This window comes from Nanorana parkeri, unplaced genomic scaffold, assembly GCF_000935625.1.
Source record: "Nanorana parkeri isolate BGI_ZX_2015 unplaced genomic scaffold, ASM93562v1 scaffold505, whole genome shotgun sequence".
NCBI lineage: Eukaryota > Metazoa > Chordata > Amphibia > Anura > Dicroglossidae > Nanorana > Nanorana parkeri.
The window spans coordinates 335,755-356,482 of NW_017306773.1; the positions used below are offsets into that span (position 1 = coordinate 335,755).

At 41.9% G+C, this 20,728-nt stretch overlaps 1 protein-coding gene across 1 annotated transcript; it reads left to right on the forward strand.

Annotated features, from left to right (window-relative positions):
- Positions 1-10,011: 10,011 nt before the first annotated feature.
- Positions 10,012-20,285, forward strand: KDF1 (keratinocyte differentiation factor 1). Its single transcript, XM_018561171.1, has 3 exons — positions 10,012-10,925; positions 11,076-11,150; positions 19,751-20,285. The coding sequence occupies exons 1-3, from the start codon at positions 10,013-10,015 to the stop codon at positions 19,831-19,833; spliced, it is 1,071 nt and encodes a 356-aa protein (XP_018416673.1). The 5' UTR covers position 10,012; the 3' UTR covers positions 19,834-20,285.
- The last annotated feature ends 443 nt before the right edge of the window (positions 20,286-20,728 follow it).

Consider the following 20,728-nt stretch of genomic DNA (forward strand, 5'->3'; position numbering starts at 1 on the left):
AATTTATGGTTAGTAGCACTTTAACACATTTATTTTATAATAATTTCTCTACATTTTATGTAAACACCATAATGTGTTTGTTATATCAGCAGCCCCATCAATAACAAGCAGCAGCTTAGCCTAATGGTATAACTAAAGATCGGATCCTTTATATCCATCCAGACAATAAATCTCATGGGTTAAATCGACCATGCCAAGACTGGTATTTCAGCTAGTCCTTCCTTTAGCATGCGTCTTCAAGTTCAGAGAAAATTTTTATTATAATGAATGTGAAAATGTTATTGTTGATACACATTATTTGAACATGCAGTGGATCAATCATTCACGCTACACGAGTGATCTGCACACAGGTGCCTCTGACAGGTTTTTTTTTCTGTGAACAATGACAGACCATGATAAGACAGAAAAATATGTATGCGTGTAAATGCCAAGTCATTAAATGACATCTAAATCTACAGATTCAATTGCTGCACAAGTCATTGTCAATGCTTTGTCATTCACACATTCAGGCTGATTACTAAGGTGAGAATGTTAACAAATAAATTCTGTGATGATTCACTTCAGTTATCCAATCATTTGAAATAAAAATCCATCTTTACGTATTTCATACGCACATGATTAGATCATTAAATTATTCACAGAATTTATTGTGTGAGATCTCACAAAGCCTTTAGTAAATTAGCATCCTCATACAAGGATCCAGTGCTGGAGAAAAGGCAGTGGATGTTATAGATGTCACAGCCAAATGCTTAGATGTATCTAATATACTGTAGTTGTGTAGCACTACAGTATGGTATCGTCAGAAAAAAAAAAAGATTGGGGGTTATCTTTAACAATTGCATTCTTAAGGTTACTTAAAATACATTTCGTTTTTACAAAAAATATTAAAAATGTATACATTAAACTGCAGAAATCCAGTGAGTTTATTATATATATTATGTACTATTTTTATAAAGCAGATTTCCTGGTCTATTAAAGCTGAGATCTTCACTAGTTAATCTGTAATATCTATAGTATAACAATCATTCCATAGATCAGCCTCTAAATAAACACAGATATATATATATATACACACACACACAATTCCTACAAACCATCTTTTTTCAGTAGCCAGTTTCATTCATAACTATTTAATTTTCGTCCATAGCCAAGTAATAGATGCAAATTGACAGCTTTTTATTTCCAAAGTTGATGGAGCTCCATGCAGAGAAATGACCAACTCCTTATTTTCCTAAAGTGCACCCGTCATAACAAAAATATGTAGGTTGCCATTGCTGGACACTTGCTGCAAAGGACAGTTGCCTAGTTTTAGTATGTCACAGGTTCAGAAAAGCACACAGCAGATTAAAGTCAGAGAAAAGTAGTAATTCTATATACAGCCCTGGTCTGTGATATAAAGTGCTGAAACTAAAGCATTGGCACGACAGCCAGGTAAGTAGCATTTACAGGAGAGGTCAACATTGGTAACTCCACATTTGCCTTCCATCATGTGTACTTTAAGATATATGTAATTACCATTATTTACCTTTTTCTGAAAATACCTGGCCATCTCTGGCTTAAATACTTTAAATCATTGACTTGGAACAAGTTTGCAGTCATTGAAATTAGAAAGGTTCGAACTCTGGATATTCATACTGGTTCAAGTATTGAAGCCAATGAATCAGCATGAGAACCAGAAAACTAACATTTTAAGGAGAAGTCAAGTGATGGCAGCCTCCATAGTTTTTTAAAAGCCAAGTCCACCCAAAATTGCTGGTGGGTTGAAACACTCACTTGCGTCTTGCATATCCCCGCTACTACAAAACGAATACCATTTCTATAGAGTTCCCATTTTTATCCCAAAATAAATATCCTTGTAAGCAGGGGTTTCACCATACCAGATGCCCTGAGAAACTAAAGAAATCGCTGCCTACTCAACCACTTGCATCCTTGCAATATTGAAATATCTGCTTTGAGCAGACCAAGTCTTGACATGTATCAATGTTAAGCTGGCCATACACCGTTATATTTTTCGTATTCAACCTGCAGGCTGAACAAAAAAAATATAAGATTCCTTCATCCATGATAAACAGCGTGGATGGAGGAATACCCTGCTGCTTCCACATGGCCGCCGGCCGAATACCTGAATGGTGCTGCATGCACCGTTCAGCCAAAGACTTTCCAACTGGCTCCTTTGATCTTCTGATTGAGGGATGCCGGGGGCACCCGCTGTGCCAATTGTGGCTGGTTTACCAAGAACTGGCCAGTCTTTGCATAGTGCATGGCCAGCTTTACTGGTATAAGAGAGAGTAATCAAAACTACGAATCTTGTAAACAAAAGCACACAGGACTTGTAAACTGATTACTGCTACGAAAAAAGATGGAGTGCCCTATCACATTTTAGTAAGATAAGCAAGAGACAAGAAAAGTGCAAATGCTAATCACTGCTCTCAGCAGCTAAGAAAGGTCAAAAGCAGCAGTTTTAGAAGCAGCCTACATTTCCAAGTTAGTAGACGCCATATGCTATATACAGAAATCCCCCTCTTTATTTGCATTCAAGCATTTACAGTGCCTTGTTTCTGAGTGCTTCTCACATTAGCAGCTTACCATGATTTTTCTAAAGAATAAAAATGAATTACTAAACTGTCACAAGTGTAAATGTTCAGCATTATCTTCAATTCAGCAACACTGGAAAAAAAAATTATACAAATATTTATGTATATACACACACACACAAGTTTATATTACAGTATTTTCAGTATATTACGGAATATTAGTGAACTTTTATAGAAGCATCATTATGCTGCTGTGAAACGCTAGAATGTAACTATGAGTGCGTGTTACATAGTATTTGAGGTTGAATAAAGACATTAGTCCATCAAGTCCAACCTATTAGGATCTCATTCTAGGAGTACCCGTACCCCTGTATATTACGGTCCCTTAAGAAATCGTCCAAAAGTTTCTTGAACAATTCCACATTTTTTGCTGAAATCACCGCCTGTGGCAGTGAGTTCCAGACCCTAACTGATCTTACTGTGAAGAACCCCCTTCGCCCCTTGTGCTGGAATTTGTTTTCCACCAATTTTAGGTGATGGCCTCTAGTTTTTGTAACGGAGTTAATTGTTAAAGCGGACCTAGACTTAGGCAACCTTATTCTATAAACAGTAAGATGTAAATCATTTATAATTAATGTAACACTTTTAGTAAGCATTCCACAGTGCTGTGTGGCTTTGAGGCCCTCACTATATTATCATAGGAGCAATCTATCACAAGGGCCCCTGCCATCAAAATGTGGCTGATTAAAGAAGTAATGCATGTTTACTGTGCACTTTGCCTTAGCGAATGAGGCCGAGCTGTGTTGACTTCTATCATCTAATTGTGTACAAGCAAAAATCCTGCTTTTTATTTTACTTTGGATGTGACATTCTTGCAAACTTAATTGTGACCTCATTCACTAAGCAATGTGAACATTCCCTTGCAAAGTAAAAATTCAATTTGCAAATTGAATGTGCTTTTTTGCTTCAGTAAATCAGCACAAATGTGTAATCCACTAGTCAGAAACATGAATGGTCAATGTATGCCCCTGGTGGTGTAACCAAACTTTCTGAAAAAAGGCCCAGTAAATTAAGAGTTTAGGGGTGGCAGACTGGTACCTGTGGGAGTAGAAAATGGCATGGGTTCAATGGTCAGTGGGAGTAAAACATACCCCAAGGTTCTGGTCAGTGGGAGTAAGAAAAATGACCTAGTGCTTGTGGTTAGAGAGAGGAACAGTGCCTCATCGTTAATGTCAGCAGGAGGAAGTGTGCCCCATGTTTGGTGTCAGTGGGAGGAATTGTGCCCCATCATTTGTACTGAAGGAGGCCCCATCATTTATGTGGGAGGAGGGAATAGTGTCTCGTGGTTGTTGTCAATTGGAAACATTATACCCCATTGTTGGTGTCATTTGGAGGAATAATGCCCCAAGGGTCGGTTAAATGCAAGCAAAGAGCTGCAGTTTAGAGACCACTGGCTAGATGAAGGGTTCTAAAAGTAGTGTTAAACTCTCAATGTTTTTTTTTTAAATAATGAATCCAGATCAAACTCCCTGTCTCCCTAAACTCCCTGTCCAGTACAAGATGACAAGGGAGAGAGAAGTCTCCAGCAGCTGTCCATCTACCCGCTTGGAGAAGGACAGAGGGAGAAGGAGTGGGCAGCAGGGATTAGGGAAGTGTCTTTATTGCTGTGTCTGTGGAGACACACACAGCTTACTCCATAGGACCCTGCAAGGGAAAGGAGCCACACTAAAACAGAATCTCAGGGCCAGTGCTCAGAGAACCACAGACTCTGCAGGAAACTAAAATGTTTTAACATCAAGGAGCAGCATCCATTAAAAGTGAATAAATCAGCATTTGAAATAGCTTAAAAATATTTTGACTCTAATATCAGTTTAACTAGGAGTATGGAAACCAAAGGAAGGGGGCATGCAACTATATCTCTAAATCATTTAAAAAATAATAAACTGGATTCTTTGTGTTGCCATGTAACTGCACTGATTCCATGTTTTGATTGCACTAAAACAAGAGCAAATATCTCACTAGTTGTTGCAAGTTTGTTGTTTTCATATAAATATGATAAAATCATTACAATATTCTTTCAGCTGATCTTTTCCTATCTCTCTATATGAAACGTAAAACTAAGCTATTGATACATTTTTAGGTCATACTAATATGACTGGTGATGATGATGACCATTTCCACAGTCTGGAAAGAGTGGTTTGTGGACATTTTGGGAAATCTATTTGGGTCTAGAATTGTAAAACTGTATTAAACTACTGCAATAGATGAACAGAATATCACATGTGCATAGATGCTACTGCTTCTAAACAGCAATACTTTTTTTTCCCCTGAATGCACTATAATGCTAAACTGTGCTTACAAATACCAATTAAGACAACCAAGCTTTAGACTTGGGTTCGCTTTAACATATAACATTTGGTTTCCCAGCTGCGTTCTTATTTTATATTCTGCTGAATGATGATCGTGCTTCTATAAATACATTCCCCTTTTTATAGCCTCATTAAATTCCCCATTACATTACAAATTCAGGACCTGATCAGACAGCATTTCAAAAGCCGGATCTGTTTCATCCAGGATTGCAAGAAGAAATTCTGCCCTGTAAACAGAAGCAATCAGTAAAAAAAAAAAAAAAGAAGCACTTTCCTTTACCAGAACATCGTTGTTGGTGAATATTTCATACTGTAGCAGCCTGTATAGTTTTCATCGTTTTATCACATTGAACAGCATAGCAGCTTTGTTCAGCATTACCCTTCTTAGCAGTCAGTTGCCAAATGCCTGACATACAGCTGTACACAGTGAAAGATCAAGTTGTTACATAATGAGAGCTGCCTGTAAAAATCGTAGTACAGATGCTGCAGAAAAAGGGTACTGCGGGCACTGAATGTCTTTTCACTAGTATTTTTTCCCCCTTAGATTATACTGGTAGGACCAATGAAGCTAAGTGGTTTTAGGGATATGGAGTAACTTTGAACGATTGCATAAAACATTGGTGCAGTTAATATTTTATGGAGAGAGTATAACTCAGTGTTCTGGCTAATCAGTACTATAATGAAAAAGCATTTATATAAAAAAAAAAAGAAAAGAAATAGCCGTAATGTTGAGTCACAGGAAGATCGAATAATCCTTTTTGGTAAGAACAGATGCAAGTGTTTTTGGAGTACAGTATATAATGCCAGCCTCTAATAAAGAATGATCATATGCAGCGCAGCTTTTTTAAGATGAGAAGCACATTCAAAACCTACAAGGTATAAGGGAGCACTGACATCTATATATTAGTCTCTTGTAGCATGTTCATCGCTACCTACACAGCCTCTTAGCATTTGGATTCTACCTTGGAAAACTGCACAGCGTGAATGCCGAGGGTGTTGAGCATTTCGACGTTCTATTTTTGAAGGCCAGGGTACACACAGCGCACAAGCCAGCAGTCGTGGTTTGTGGTGTCGCAGAGCTTTCCGAATCCTTTGCCCATGAACTGCCGTCTGTACCTCAGCCCGACCGGCAGCCTCTACCAGCTTTGCCAAGCCCTCCTTCTGCCTTGCTACCCGCATTTCAGCTTGAATAAAGACATAGTGCACCTGTTGGACTCTCATCTCCAACGCGCAGAGAGCCCGCCGGCGGCACTCCACCGCCATTAACTTGCGTCGTGCCTCCATCAACTCTGACCAAGGTGGGCTCGGAGTCACTGGAAGCTGCTCCCCCTGTGTGGAGGCTCTTCGGGATGAACGGAGAGGAGGAGATTTCAGAGGCGACTGAGCTGGAGAACTATGCGAGGAGCTGCATGATGCATGTCTGCGGGGAGAGGATTTTGATGCAGTAGTTTTCCGGAGAGAAAGTGATGGATTACGGGGTGGTGAATTCTGCACGTTAAGGAAGGCATGCTGAGCGGAACGCTGTTCATCAGGCGCTTGCTTAGAAGTCAGTTTTGGTGAAGACAATTTAGATGGTGAAGGTTTTGAGCTCAAATTATCAGTCAAGTTAGAGAGACCTGGAGAGGGCTCCTGAGGGTTTTGGTGATTGTGCTTGGGAGGGGACATATTTGGTGAAGAAGAATCCAAAGAGTGTAGGCTGAAAAAAGATGACTGCAAAGGAGAAGCGAGATTTTGTGGAGTGCTCAATGTACTATCAGAAGTGGAAGGATTTTCAGAAGCCTCATGTTTAGAACCAACAGGAATTTCAAGAAAGTTAGGCTTTAAGGTAAAGGTGTAAGGTGCCGAAGTTGACTTACTGATGCTAGATTCATTGGTAGCCCCCACTTCTGCAGGGGATGAGCTTGTGCAAGGATTCGGAGCAGACTTTTGAGGCAACCCTTGTGGGGCAGAGGCTGACCTTTTTGGAGGATGACAAGGTGTTGATGAAAATCGAAGAAAAAGGCTAGAAGTATTAGCGGACTTCCAAAATGAAGAAGCATGAGAGGAAGGCACAGGTTTGGCATCTTTGGTCTCAGTCTCTTTTGAAGACCTTGGATGTTTGAAGACCCTCTGAAGATTCCACAAGGCACTGCCCTGCACCATAGGCATGGTAGCAAAGAGAAAAATAGTAGTACCAATGGCAAGGCTGGAAATCACACACAACCAAGAGTCCTTGGTTAAAGGATCTTTCCTTCAGTGTACAAGGTCTCCTTCCTGGTGATGTAATCTTTAACCGAGAGCACCAAACATTTCTAACATGCCACTCAGCGACAAGGTGAACACGCAGAAGGCATTAGTGGGTCATATGCTTTTTCTCTCCCCGGCATGACTTTACATCTGTCCTAAACACCAGATGCAGAGACTGCTCTCCCTTGGCAATGAGAAGCTCAGTGCAGAGACCTGGCAGAATATCAGGACTTCTTCCTCATATGCAGCCCCTGTTCGACGAGTGCTACACGAATCCCTTTTTCTTGCATACATACCATCAAGCGCACAGAATACCCGGACTCTGCTTCATCCACCGTTCTGCAGATCTCTAGCAGCGATGTGACGTCACCGAACGAAGAATGAGGGGGCAGTGAGTCGCCTAAGCGCTAGAGGCCAAACAAGTTAAAGCCTTGCGCGCTATAGTCAATGCAGGTGTGGCGCGGCGGCCATATTTCCGGAGACCGAATAGCGAATACACCTGGCGAGAAAGTTAGTAAAGCTTGTGGAAGTTATTGGAGTACCTGTGCGGACCTGATTTGGTGGCCATAAAGTGCTATCACTATAGCAGTATCACTAAAACTAAGTTTTCATTATCAAGAAGACCGATATAGTTGTAAGTGATATAAACCACTGTTTTCTCAGGTGATAACCGCGGATATATGTTGGCTGTACAGATCCCATTATAGGTTGCAGAGAAGCGCCGAGAGACTAAAGAGTAGCGGTGACGTAGGCGCGCAGGTGGGGGCGTGGTTGGTGCACACACCTGGTGGACAGGTAGAGGCGGTGGTGACCGGAAGCGGAAATTGGAGCTCGCGAGAAACCCGGAAAATACCGGAACCGACCCCCTAGAGACTCTCTGGCTCTTTGTGAAACTCTTCAATGTGAGTTAGGAGACGGCGCGATGTGGAAGTCTGAAGAGAGAGCGGGTGGGAGCAGGAGCTCGCTGGAGGGGGTTAGTCGGGCTGGAGAGCTCGGCCACCAAAGGATGGGAATGGTGAGGAACGACCGAGGTGGGTGTCCTGACTTCGTGTATTATAAAAGCTGTTGTGTGATATTCTAAACTGACCAGGATATTCAGCTTCGCTGGGGGTCAGTGTTGAGATGACTTGGAGACTATTGCAGACTGAATGGTGTATACTTTTGTTGTGTGATGCAGGGTTTCAAATGATACTGGCATACATAAATGTTTATGGACAGATACAAAGGATGTGTGTAACAAGATTAAGTACCAACAACATGCTCTGTTTTTGTTTACTACAACCCAATCATGGGGGTTACAGTGTATGTGTAGCCTAAACGTTTGTTCTTTTTGGGTTTGGATAGAGCAGATTAAGCATATACTATACTACTATACATATGCATGTTTATCCTTTGCTGTGTGACCAATTGCTAGGACTGCCACCTGCCCAGTAGAAATAGAGCCTAAAGCAGACCTTCACTGTCCTTTTTCATATTATTGTGCCCTCCTATAACACAATCGCGGTCACTTATGCCTTTCCCACCTAGGTGAGAGTTATGTAACCCCAGCTGTCCACAGCCTTCTGGGATACCCATGTTACGAGGCTTTGAGCAATCTAGAACGCCGCACATGCAGAACCGTAGCTAGCTCCTTGGCATAAGAATAGCATAAAAATTTTGTTTCGTTTGACGAAACTAATGAAAACATTTTTAGTCTCCATTTACTTAGTCCGAAACAAACTTTTTTAGTCTTTGCACATGTCTAGTAGTGTGTGGGGGGGTGTCTTTTGGGGTTTTATTTTTTTCACTGTAGGGGGGCTTTGGGGAAATGTCAGGGGTCTAAATAGACCCCTGACATTTCCCTTTTGAAAGAGATTGAGGACACATAGTTCTCTGACCATACTTGTGGGGGAGAGCAGCAGGGATCTGAGGAGAAGCTGGAGCCTGTGCTGCTTCTCTTCTCCCTGCTGACCTGCGGCTGTGTTGGCCGCCTGGTGCCCCTGTTGCCAATGGCGCCCTGTGCTCGCTATGGCAACAAGGGAGAGGGGGCGCAGCCAGGCCGGCCCTGGATGCGCCCCCTCTCAACTGCGCCTGAGGCGAGTACCTCACTTGCCCCATGGTAGCTACAGCCCTGTGCACATACACCACGTCATCAGGCTGCAAGAACCCACAAGAGGCAGCCAGCTTCCTGATGTACAAGAAGAAGATGAGGGTGCTTGTCCTAATCTCCAATGCTGTTTTCCTGACAACGCTGAATCCACTAGGCTTGTAAGTTTATTTATGCAGCATAGGAGGAAGACAAGGTGTGTGTGTGTGTGACCCCTTTAACAATTAAATAAAATAAAAAAAAAATGCTAGAATTTTTTCCCCCAGATATGGTGACAACCCTACCCAATTCAGAGCTTTCAATGCACTTCATGTCCTGGAGATGCAGCAGGAAATCTCTCCAAAGTGAGGAAAATTCCTCCTATGCTGCAGTCATGTGCACTCGGGTGGGTGATACGAGGTTCTCATATAAATTGTCTACAAATGCCTTCCAAACACTACTCACACTGTTCTCTGACTTGCAGCCCTGAACTGCAGTTGGTGTATTTTCCATTTATCCAATAGCACATGAACATAGCATTAGACAGGTGTTCCCACTGCAAAAGTTTGGATGTCTACAAAGACATTTAAATAGGGTGAATATTTCTAGTGGGGAGACCGAAAAAAAACCTGACAGATTCTAAATGTTGCCTATGCTATCCAAAAGAAAACCTGCATAGGTTAGATTGTTCCTTGGGTAATGAACATTACCTGTTTATAATGGATGAGAGTTTTAATTGTTTCCAAATTTGAATACCTGACTGTTTCTGGCCTTTGTTTCCAGGACTTATTCATGAAGAAATGCCTAGACTCCAGCCAATGGCTTTTCCTCATGGTCGGGGTTCTCCCCCAGCCCACCTTCCTGCTCAGCGCCACAGCTCCCCACCGCAGATCTCAAGTGTTCCAATTCCCCGACGCAAGAGCCCACCAGAAGACATCACTTTTATTTCAGGGTCTGCTGAAACATCACCAGAGGGTCGACCATGCTGCCCTTCACTCTCGCGTGCCTGGTCTACATACAAAGCAGTGCTCTGTTACGTTGTGTCCTGCAGCTGCTGTCCACAGAAGGACCCCGAGGTGTATCTTCCCTGTTCAGTGGAGGGTACAGACTGTCCGTCTTTGAATGGGCACCCTGGAAATAGCCCTCGGATCACCCGTTTGAGTGAAAGAAAAACAAACCTGGGTAATAGTTTTAGTTACCCAGATCTTAAACTGATGGGGGTACCTGTGTATAACAGACAGCCTGTTGTCTCAGATATAGAAACTGTAAAGGAGACCCCTGTTCCAGTGCCACCTCCAGCACTCCATAGTACTTCTGGGGATTACTACTCATTGCGGGAATCGGATCCAGAGCTGTCCCGGTTAAATGGCTCCCTTTCCAGTGCGGATATTGATGTGCTCATTTGGCATAAACTAAATGAGTTGTTTAGTCTCCATCAGATTGATGAGCTGGCAAGGTGTACATCAGATACAGTGTTCCTGGAGAAAAGCAGCAAAATCACAGAGTTAATCAGCAGTCTAACACAGGACTACCGACTGGAAGAGCAAGATGCTGAGTGTCGGCTAGTGAGAGGTATCATCCGCATCAGTACTCGCAAGGTTCCACGACGTGGAACCCCCTCCCGCGGTGGAGAAAAGGGTGGAGGGCAACAGCATAACAGCCGCAGCGGAGGCAAAGCACCTGACAGTGGCAATGAAAGCATGCAAGAGTCTGGACTTACTAGCCAGGATGGTGGGCATCTTTAAAGGGAAATTGGTGGGGGTACATGTTTTAGGCAAAGGATATAGAATATGACTAATTTTTATTCTTTTTTTTTTTTTTTCTCTGGTTTCTTCCTTTTTGTCTTTGCTGTCTTTTCTGGCCTTCTGTATTTTCTTTCAGATCTGGATGTGAAAATTTCACAAGAAACCTCATCGGATCTCATGGCTCGTAATATGAGGCGATATAGTGCCCCAGGTAAATCTCATGTTGTATTTATTTATTCATTATAAAATGTCATGAAGAGTTTGAACTTATGTCAAGTTCTTACTGCTGCCTGCAAACCTGGAGGTTGGCAGCTTTACTTTGACTCCAAGCACAAGTTTTATTCATGTATAGTAGGGATGGGTTAGAGGTTCTGTTTGGTTTGTATTTCTGTATCTGTTCCTATTGGAGAGATTCCCCTCAGTTTCCTGTTGCTACCACAGTGGTCTTTGGAAAAAAGGGAGTGAGGGTATATATCCCCATCAGTGATACAAATACAAATCTTCCAAAATATAAAAAGAAAAATATTCAGCTGGAACTTTGTTAAATGATAACCACACTGAAACTTACTTTGTGCAGTGGATATGATTTTATGTTCTCTGTGGTTTTTTTTTTTTTTTTTAATGCACAGCTGTGTTTTGTTGCAGTTTTATTGTTATAATTAATGTACTATGCTGATTTGTCAATATGTCCCATTACCACATTTGTTTTGCCAAAAAGTTGCTCCTCGCTGCTGTCAGGAGTTAAATGTTAAAAATGCACTCAAGTACCTTTTAACTAATAAGGTAACTGTACCTTGTGTGCATCACTCAGCTGTAGATCCTCAAATCATCTCTGAATTGGTGCTGACACTGTCCTTCCTTCTGGAGGGTGGCTACTTTTGTTCCCCATGGTCCCTGTTTGTGTTATACAGTAGCCACCACTCGAAGCTCACTGCTGTCATGGACTATAACTTGAATACAAACTAGTAAACTAAACATGAGATTGTAGTCCATCACAGGAGTGAGCTTGGAGCGGTGACTACAACACACAGGCACCATGGGGAACAAAAGTAGCCACCCTCCAGAAGGAAGGACAGTGTCAGCACCAATTCAGAGATGATTTGAGGATCTACAGCTGAGTGATACACAAATAAGATACATTTTTGTTAATAGTTAAAGGAGAACTATGAGGCGAGTGATTTTCCATATAGTTAGAGCCGACCTGTGACAAACTGTCACAGGTCAGCTCTATTGATCGGAAAGTGAGCAGAAACTTGCACCCGATCCACTCACTCCCCGATCGTCTCCCTCAATCACCGCTCCCCCTCTCCAATCCTCCAGTGCTGACTGGAGAAACAAACGGGAGAGGGGGCGGGTATAGCTGGCTCTACCTCTAGATAGGCAGAGCCAGCTGTCACTCACGCAGCTGGCTGGTTCTCGACAGTAATGTCGGGATCCGTCCTGGCTTCGGGATCCGTCCTGGTTCTAAAGAGAACTATGGGGAAAACACTCTTTTAAAGGAGAACTATGAGGTGAGTGCTTTTCACTCACCTCATAGTTCTAGCCGACCTGTGACAAAGCTACCTGAAAGCGTTTTTAAGATTTAACTCCTGAGTATAGTATCACTTTAAGGCAGTCCATTTATGAATAGGTTGCCTTTAACACATGGCCCAGCAATACCTGGAAGAAAAGAAAATCTATTTACCCAGTGTGGGAGTATTGGGGTGCATTTTAAATGACCATATTACTAGCAAAAATGTGAATATGCCCTTAATTCCTTATCCCTGTACTCATTTTGGGTCAAAACTAAAGCCAAATCATCTGACAGCCAAGAATGTTTTCAGAACATCGCCTACAGATTTTTCTCATTGCTGATATCCATATAGGTATAGCTTGTTTTTCAATTTCCTAGTCTATTTTCATTCTGCTGGGATATTCTTTAACAGACTTCAATTATTAATGTATTTTAATGTTAAGGACATGACGTACAGAATCTGGTTTCTAAGGGTCAAAGTATGCGATCAGAGACTTTTTTTTTTTTTCCTTTGACACTTTAATAAATGAGAGTAAATGAGATTTGTGCAAGTCAGTTTTAAAAGCCAGACGAAAGCTTGATGTTCTTCTGGCTCTGACTGAAACACAGATGAGGGAATTGGATTTGTGCTGCTCTGTTTGGTTCACAGGGGTCTATACTGGAAGGTCAACATTGCAGTTATGCCATATTTTTTTTAATGGAGATGTAATTTCTAACAGTTTTCGTATTTTTATAGCTGCTTTAGGCTGTTTTCTTTACTTATTTTTTAATGTGTTGACTAAAGTGAAATTAACCTAGTGAACACTGCTAGATATGGACATCCTATATGCACAGCACTATTGACCACTATCTATAAAGAAACATAAACTAATAAATAACCTCTCATTATGTAGTCTAACGATCAACATCTACTATAGTCTACTTATATGTATATATGTTGTATTGATTTACAATTGCATACTTTTTTCCTTTTTTTTTCCCTCCCACAAGAAACATATGGACAATTGTCCCTTGTTCGTTCTCTGTGATCCCTGCTATATAAAGTAACAGGTGACATATTCCAATATATGCACAAATGTAGCACATGGTGATTGTGAGTAGGTGCTTCACGTATCTGAGTCTACCTCTCTAATGCTGTCTGCTGTAGGACATTTCTGTTAGTCACTGGTGAGGTGGGGTTAAGTTGGTCACGTAATGCTTTGTGTCTTAACACAGATGGTATTGGTTTTCTGGTTTAAATAGATGTAAAATGAGATGCAGATTAGTGGGCCTCAGTCATAAAATCTAAAGGAGAGATATTATTTTCCATTGATCAGCAATATATTTCCCTTTAGTCTTTATGAACTAGGACCATTGTATTTTCAAATTTGTATGCCTTTTACTTTTTAAAGGGTCAATCCTTTCAATTTTTGGTAGATGCTGAAGAGTTTTAAAACACAACCACATTATACCTTGTGTTAATTGGGGTCTCTACTGAGGTGAGATACCCCTGTGTTTGCCCTTCAGGGTCTATACGTCTGCTGTCCCTGTTTGTTTTTTTTTCTCACTTTTGTCTTGTATTATTGATAATGCAATAGGAGAGGCTGTAGTTGGATGGAAGTAGAGTCTGCAATAGTAGTATCATATTTGGTTTGTATGACCCCTATGCATTTACTCCTCTTGTATAGCAGTGCATATAAGCACCATATAAAACTCTGCATTTGCAGTGTGGAAACAGAAATTGCCATGGTAGCACCCAATGTAATATCACGAAAACTACGTAAGGGGCTCTGTGGGCAAGAATATATACAGCTAGCTTTTGTAAAGTTTTGGCAAGCTTCCGGCAGCTTTGTTGAAGCCTTTAACATCCCTAAACTGCAGTAGAAAGTTGCTTTTAAAAATATTGTAGATCCGGGGAGTGGCCATGATGTAGAGTGAAGAAGACGTACTGGTGCTGAGCTCCCGCCATCCTGTTACTTATTGCAGCCTTCTACCCATCCAGCTACCCCTTTATCTTTTTTCTTCATTACTTACCTCCTCTTCGCGCAGTGATCTCTGTGACGCCCGCCAAGTCTAAAGGCTTGAATACTTCGTCAGGACAGAAGAGATCAGGCACTGTGGCCACCTTGCCCTCTCGCTTGCAGACCGACCCCCCTGTTGAGGCTCCTGCTCCGTGTACAGTGTCAGATCTCTCTATTCCCTGATTCTCTGCGGAGCTTCAACATCGCCACAGAACCTTTGTGGATGTCCGCAAGAGGCTGCTTCAGAAGGCTATCAAATATGGCATGCTCTATCCCAGTCGCCTCCGTGTTCAGCATGCTGGCAAGGTGTTATTCTTCGATACTCCGGCTGAAGCGGATGAGTGCCTTTTCTACTTTGGGGTGAACAGTATTCTTTCCCCTCTGTGTTGCCTTGCCAGGACTCCTGCTATACAGAGTTGCCTGTCTCTGCTGCTGCTTCAGAGCCGCAAGGGCTTGCCTCCTCTTGGATGCTTTTCGTTCCCCTCTAAATCCGTTGTTTGGGAGTTTCGGCACTGTTTCTGCACCCATCTACACCCTGGATTCCCACTAAGCTCCTTCACCCACTACTGAGATTACTTTTGGTAGAGGTCCTTGTGGGCGCTACGTACTTGGCACTCAGTTGAGCTTCACTTCATGTGACTGTTTTTTTGGGACGTTGTTTTTTCTCTCTTTGTTAAATTTTTGGCCGATAAAACCACTAGCTAGTTTGTTGGGGTCTGCTAGATGGTAGGGAGTTTAGCTTTCAGGTGTTTCACTTTTTATAGTCATCCTGCTCCTTTGCTCGGAATGCCTTATGTGTTGTTATTTCTCCTGTTTTAGGGTATCTTTATTATGGCTCGTCCTGGTGCTGCTTGGATGAGTGGTGTGGAACCATGGCTATTCTTGACTTATTTCGTGATGTCCTCTCAAGTTTGCTGTCTTGGAATGTCAGGGGTCTTGATGACAAGTTTAAGAGGTCCCTTATGTTCAAATTTATTCAGTTTCATAAACCCCACATATTACTTTTGCAGGAAACTCATTTTATGGGCAACAAAATTATTGCTCTTCGCAGGCCTCGTATTCAGCAGACGTTCCACGCCACCTACCCTAACACAGCGACTCCCCAAGCAGAGTTGATCAGTAAATCTCTGGATTGTAAGGTATTGCATGTTATCACTGATCCTGGAGGGTGGTCTGTGGTTATGACCATTCTCCTCTGGAACTCACATTGGGCATTGGAGGTGGCTCTGGGGCGCAAGTATGGCTCCTAGGTGGATTTCAGATCCCACTGTCTCTGCCTGTATTGCTAACATGCTGAAACCCTATTGGGAGATAAATGTGCACTCTGCTGCCCCTCGTATAGTTTAGGATGCCTTTAGGGTACATTGCAAGGAGAGTATGTGTCTGCCATTAAAGCTGCTAGAGTTGCCAACAAGGCTCTCACCGACCAGTTGCTTCTGGTCATGCGGAGCTATGCGATGGCCCCTCTTATGACTTACTGCTCGTAGAGATCTGGTTCTCCATTACAGCTCCTTGACACATTAGGATTTGGGGATAAAAACACATTTGGGGATAATAATAATCTCCTGGTGAACTTGATGGCTGAACATCGCTCTGTCACTGTCATTCCTACTATTCGCCAGAGTAGTGGTCTCCTAACATCTGACCCTACTGAGATCATACAGGAGTTCCATACTTACTATAGTAGTTTGTATAGGTCGTTTTAAACAGCAAATTTAGTGCATAGAGGAAAGTACAAAGGGTAAGGGCAGAAAATATAAATTAAAAAAACCTGATGAATTCTGAGCTTGGAAAAACTGGTATAATCTCTAAACCACATGTTCCTTTTTTGGGTTTTGTTAATGTGTTCATGATTTCTTTTGGAATAACTTCTTGCTTCGCAAACAGTGCTAAATAACTGAAAAGGCTAGCTGCACCAATTTTAGCATGAAACATTAAACATTTCAGCATGTTTACATCATGGTAAGGCTTTGGGAGATTTGTTAATCATGCAAGTACTAATGGGTAGAGCACAAGGACCCCGGACCAATTTTTTTAATTTATAAAGGACATGGCCTGTTTTTTATCAGTGTTTCAATTTGGTAATATTGAGAAGTCCATCCTTGCTTCCTTCTCTAAAATATGTTTTTTTATTTCTGTGTCTGTTGGAGATTTCCAACTCCTGAAGTGGAACACTGCAATGAAAGCTGACAGATTCTAACCATTCATTGCTCTATAAAGAACTTAAAAGCACACCATTTTTTGTTTAAGTCAAAACACTTGTTTCATGAGCAAGCGACAATGGTGTAATATCTGGGAAAAAGTGAAGTGTCATTAAATTATTACCATCTAAACCAGGAGTCTCAAACTCAGACTTCTTCCATGGGGGCTGCAAGGGGAGAGAGCGAGGAGAGACAGGCAGGGGGGCGGGTGAGGAAAGATGGCAAGCAACACATCTGCCTGAAGCAGAACCCCTGTGCCCTTCAAGACTTATCTGCACCCTGTGTTTCAGACACCTCCTTGCTCCCCATGTTCCAGCATGCCTCCGTGTCCCGTGCCTCTTCCATGCACTCAAGTTGGAACACCAGGATCCCCTTGATTGCCCCTGTCTGTCTGACATTGTGACATCTTGAGTCTGGGTTTCTGCTGGCCTGAAACCCAGACTGTCTGGATGAATCCCTGACAGGTGGCAACCCTAGCTATGTCCCTGGCAGAAGCAAGAGCCCCATCTCTGTCCCTGGGCCCCCCTGCTGCTTTGATGGGGTCCCGGCCCAGTGCAGGAGGCGTCGCTCCCTCCCTATTGGCCGCCCTGCTTGTGGGCCAAAAGTAACCTGTCTGGAGGTCAGTACTTTGAGACCCCTGATCTAAACCTTAAATCAATTAAAGGAAACTCTGCACATGTTTCCTTTAGGCACTGGAATAATGGAAAAACTAATGTGTGGATGATTGTTTTTAAAATTCACTCCCATCATGTAAATAGCATTAGTATGGTAGATATTCCATAGAAAACATCAAAGAGATCTTGCCTTGACTCTGCAGGCAATTATATCAGTGGCTTGCTTTGAATAGCTTGATCTATTATACATATCTAAAGAATGTGTAAGACAAACTGGCCTGTGAAGTACATAGGTCCTTAAAAGTTATGTATACATTCTTTAGACAAGCATTTGCCATTCTTTCTACATGACCAAGACACATGGAAATATACTGATTTTCAGAACAAAACATTACCATGGGATTTGTAGTCCAAATGAAAATATGTTAAGGAACATTGCACTCTAAATCCATAATGACCATAAACAAATTTGTGTGTTAGGAGCACAGTGCAGTAATCACTGCTTGCAGGTTCATTTGTTTTGCCACAGATACTTGTAGGTGGAAGAATAATAGAATGTGTGGTATGATCAAAGCATTGAAATGTATGCAGATTAGAGCTGCAACAACTATTCGATTTAGTCAATTAAAATCGACGATGGAAAACGTTAAAACGTTTTCCATCGTCGATTAGTCGGCTATCTATTAAATTGCCTGTTCGCGGCTCCACACGAGCCCCGCACGCCGTGCCCCACCGCACACGCCACGGTCCAGCCCCCTGGCTCTCCTCTAATCCCGGCGCTCCTTACATCTAGCCAGGCCGGTGCAGTTGAAGCACAATTTAAAGCTTCGAAAGAAGTGCTTCAATGATTGGATTCCTGTTATATTCACTGACACCTGAGCGTAGTGTTACTGGAAGCTTGTAGCTCAGTGAGCTTCCTTTGGGGCAGAATCGCTCTTTGTGAACACCCAAAAAACACATGTCTTGCCCAGTAAATAGGTTGTTATTGGCTAATATACTGTAATTTTTTAAAAAATGCTCAAGCCTATAACACCTGTACAAACCCCACCACCACCCCAAAAAAAAAACTCCAGTGCAAGTGTGAATGGAGCTTTAGGGGGCTTGTATCTGCCAGGAGTAGCCAAACTCTGGTGCTCCATTTGTAGTTTCACCACAGCTGGAGGGCTGGAGTTTGCCTACCCCTAATTTTAAGCAGGTTCTGTTCTATCGTCTGAAACCTGCTTTTAAAGGGGTATAGTTCAGCAATAATTAGGGTTTAAGGCTTTCGGGCTGTACAGCAATTCACACATGTAGCCATGGTTGGTATTTACAACATAAATATGTGATGCAAGGCATTTATTTTTTATATCAGCAGAATGCAGTTGCGAAGTTGAACCCCTAATGGATTTATTTTGCGTCTTTATTTTTTTCCATCTGATTTATAAAAGATGTTGGATGGAATTGTGTTTAAGTACAGCACTATGGAAGTGCATAGTTGCTTGGAATACAGATTTTGTCAGGTTTGGCTTCTTTTACACAAATAGGGGTTTAAAAACCAACTGCTCCATTTCACATTAAGTTTGTTTACTGATCAACCTACCAGCTCAAGCTGTCGTTGTGCCTCACATGGAGAGGCACAGTGACCGCTAAAGCCTTCAAATTGCAATAGGTGGATTAAAAATTGCCAAGTGTAAAATAACTAAAGCAGGCATTTAAACAAAAAAAACATTTGTACATTTGTCAGCTTCTTATAAAATTGATGCTCATGATGATTAGCACTGTGCAAAAAGAAAACCCTTTGTCCTTGGACTACGTAAAAATAGTTATTGTCAACCACTACCTAGTGACTGAAATTTGGTCTGAGTATCTAGGTTTAATGACCACGGGCCAGAACTGAAAGTTGCACTCCAGGCTAACTACAAATAAGGAAGCTGTTTTACCTGCCTAAGGATTTGTATTTGTCTTTCAGTCCTGACATTTACACAGCCCTCTCTGGTAGGGAAAAAGGAAGCCTGAAGTTTCTTTTGCTGCAGTTTCACTTCTACTCACAGGTTCCCTTGCCACCCCCACACTATGACTTGACAGGAGGAAAAAGCAAAGTAAAAAAAGCTGTGCTCATCAGCCTGCCGCTTTCCATTTCACTATCTGCATTGTTCCTTGTGCTGCTTCTCCCTTCCCCAGGTAGAGCTCTGCTGTATAGGGAATGCAAGAGGCTACAAAGTCAAATTTGGGTATTTTATTATGTATGTATCTTTTTTATTTACCTGGAGTTCGGCTGATGTTGGGGAAGAAGTGCTTCATTGCAATTTTATGTTGAAACTGCTTTGAAGGTCAGATTGTTTCCATAACAATACCATTATTTATGTGGTAGGTGTTGCACCATTTTATGTCAGTCTCACAACCCTTTTCTTGTAATTTCTTAAACTTCTTCTTTTTGATGTGGACCAAAAGTAAATGTAACTAATGATTGGCCGAATGCTTATCTCTATCCCTCTTGTGTGCAGGATCTCCCTTCCAGAAAGACGACTCCCTGCCAGATACAGAGACAGACTCCTCAGGCACCCCTCTGCTCAAGGTTTATTGTTAACCTCTTGGAAGGTATCATATGCTGCAGAACCGTCTGCTCATTGGGTAGAGATGAATGTCATGGTCTTCTTCTGGATTAACCATTGGAGTATTTTACCACTGAACATTATAGCTATTTTACACATTGACTACCTTTTTGGATTCCTAAAGGGAAGAACGTTTCAGCCTTGTGCACCATTTGCAATATTGATGTTGGGGATTATGCATGAACATTGTATCCTTTTCAGACTCTAGGGTTGGAACATGTACTTTGTCATTTAAATGGTGTTAATTTTTAAGAAGTCATTCATTCACTTGGACATTTTGTAGGTCTCTCTTAAGTGCTTTATGTTGCTTTCTTATCCTACCATGTTACAAAACTGTGTTGGCTGTTTAAATGTTGTGACTGATCTACACATGTAAATAATGATATAAATATGTAATTAGGTGACCCAGCCTCTAAAATATATGTGATGGGGGAAAAAAAAAAAGTGAGTCATGTCCTTACGTGTTTGTAGTACAAGGTGGAGGCAAAAGTGTGGTCCAAATATCTTATATGCAAGCCAGGAGACTAGCGCCAACTAATTGTTCTGTGGGTTTAGCAAGCTGAAAAAGGGATTTTTGTACTTGCTTTAAAATCCTCAGTAGGTCATTGGGGGTACAAAGTAGACCACTAGGTATATGCAGGATGCTAAGAAGGTAAAGGCTGGGCTTTGCTGAGCTACACTGTTTTGGAGCTATCAGAAGGTATATTTAGGTAACCATAGGAATTGTAAAACTTTACATGGGCAACAAGCCTGACAACTATGGAAACAACACATGGGGGAGAGGGAAGAGGAAAGGCCTTCAGAAAATATAAGCCAGAATGGACAGCATCGGCATTCAGAAACTACAAAGATTACAACAAAAGATGTAAA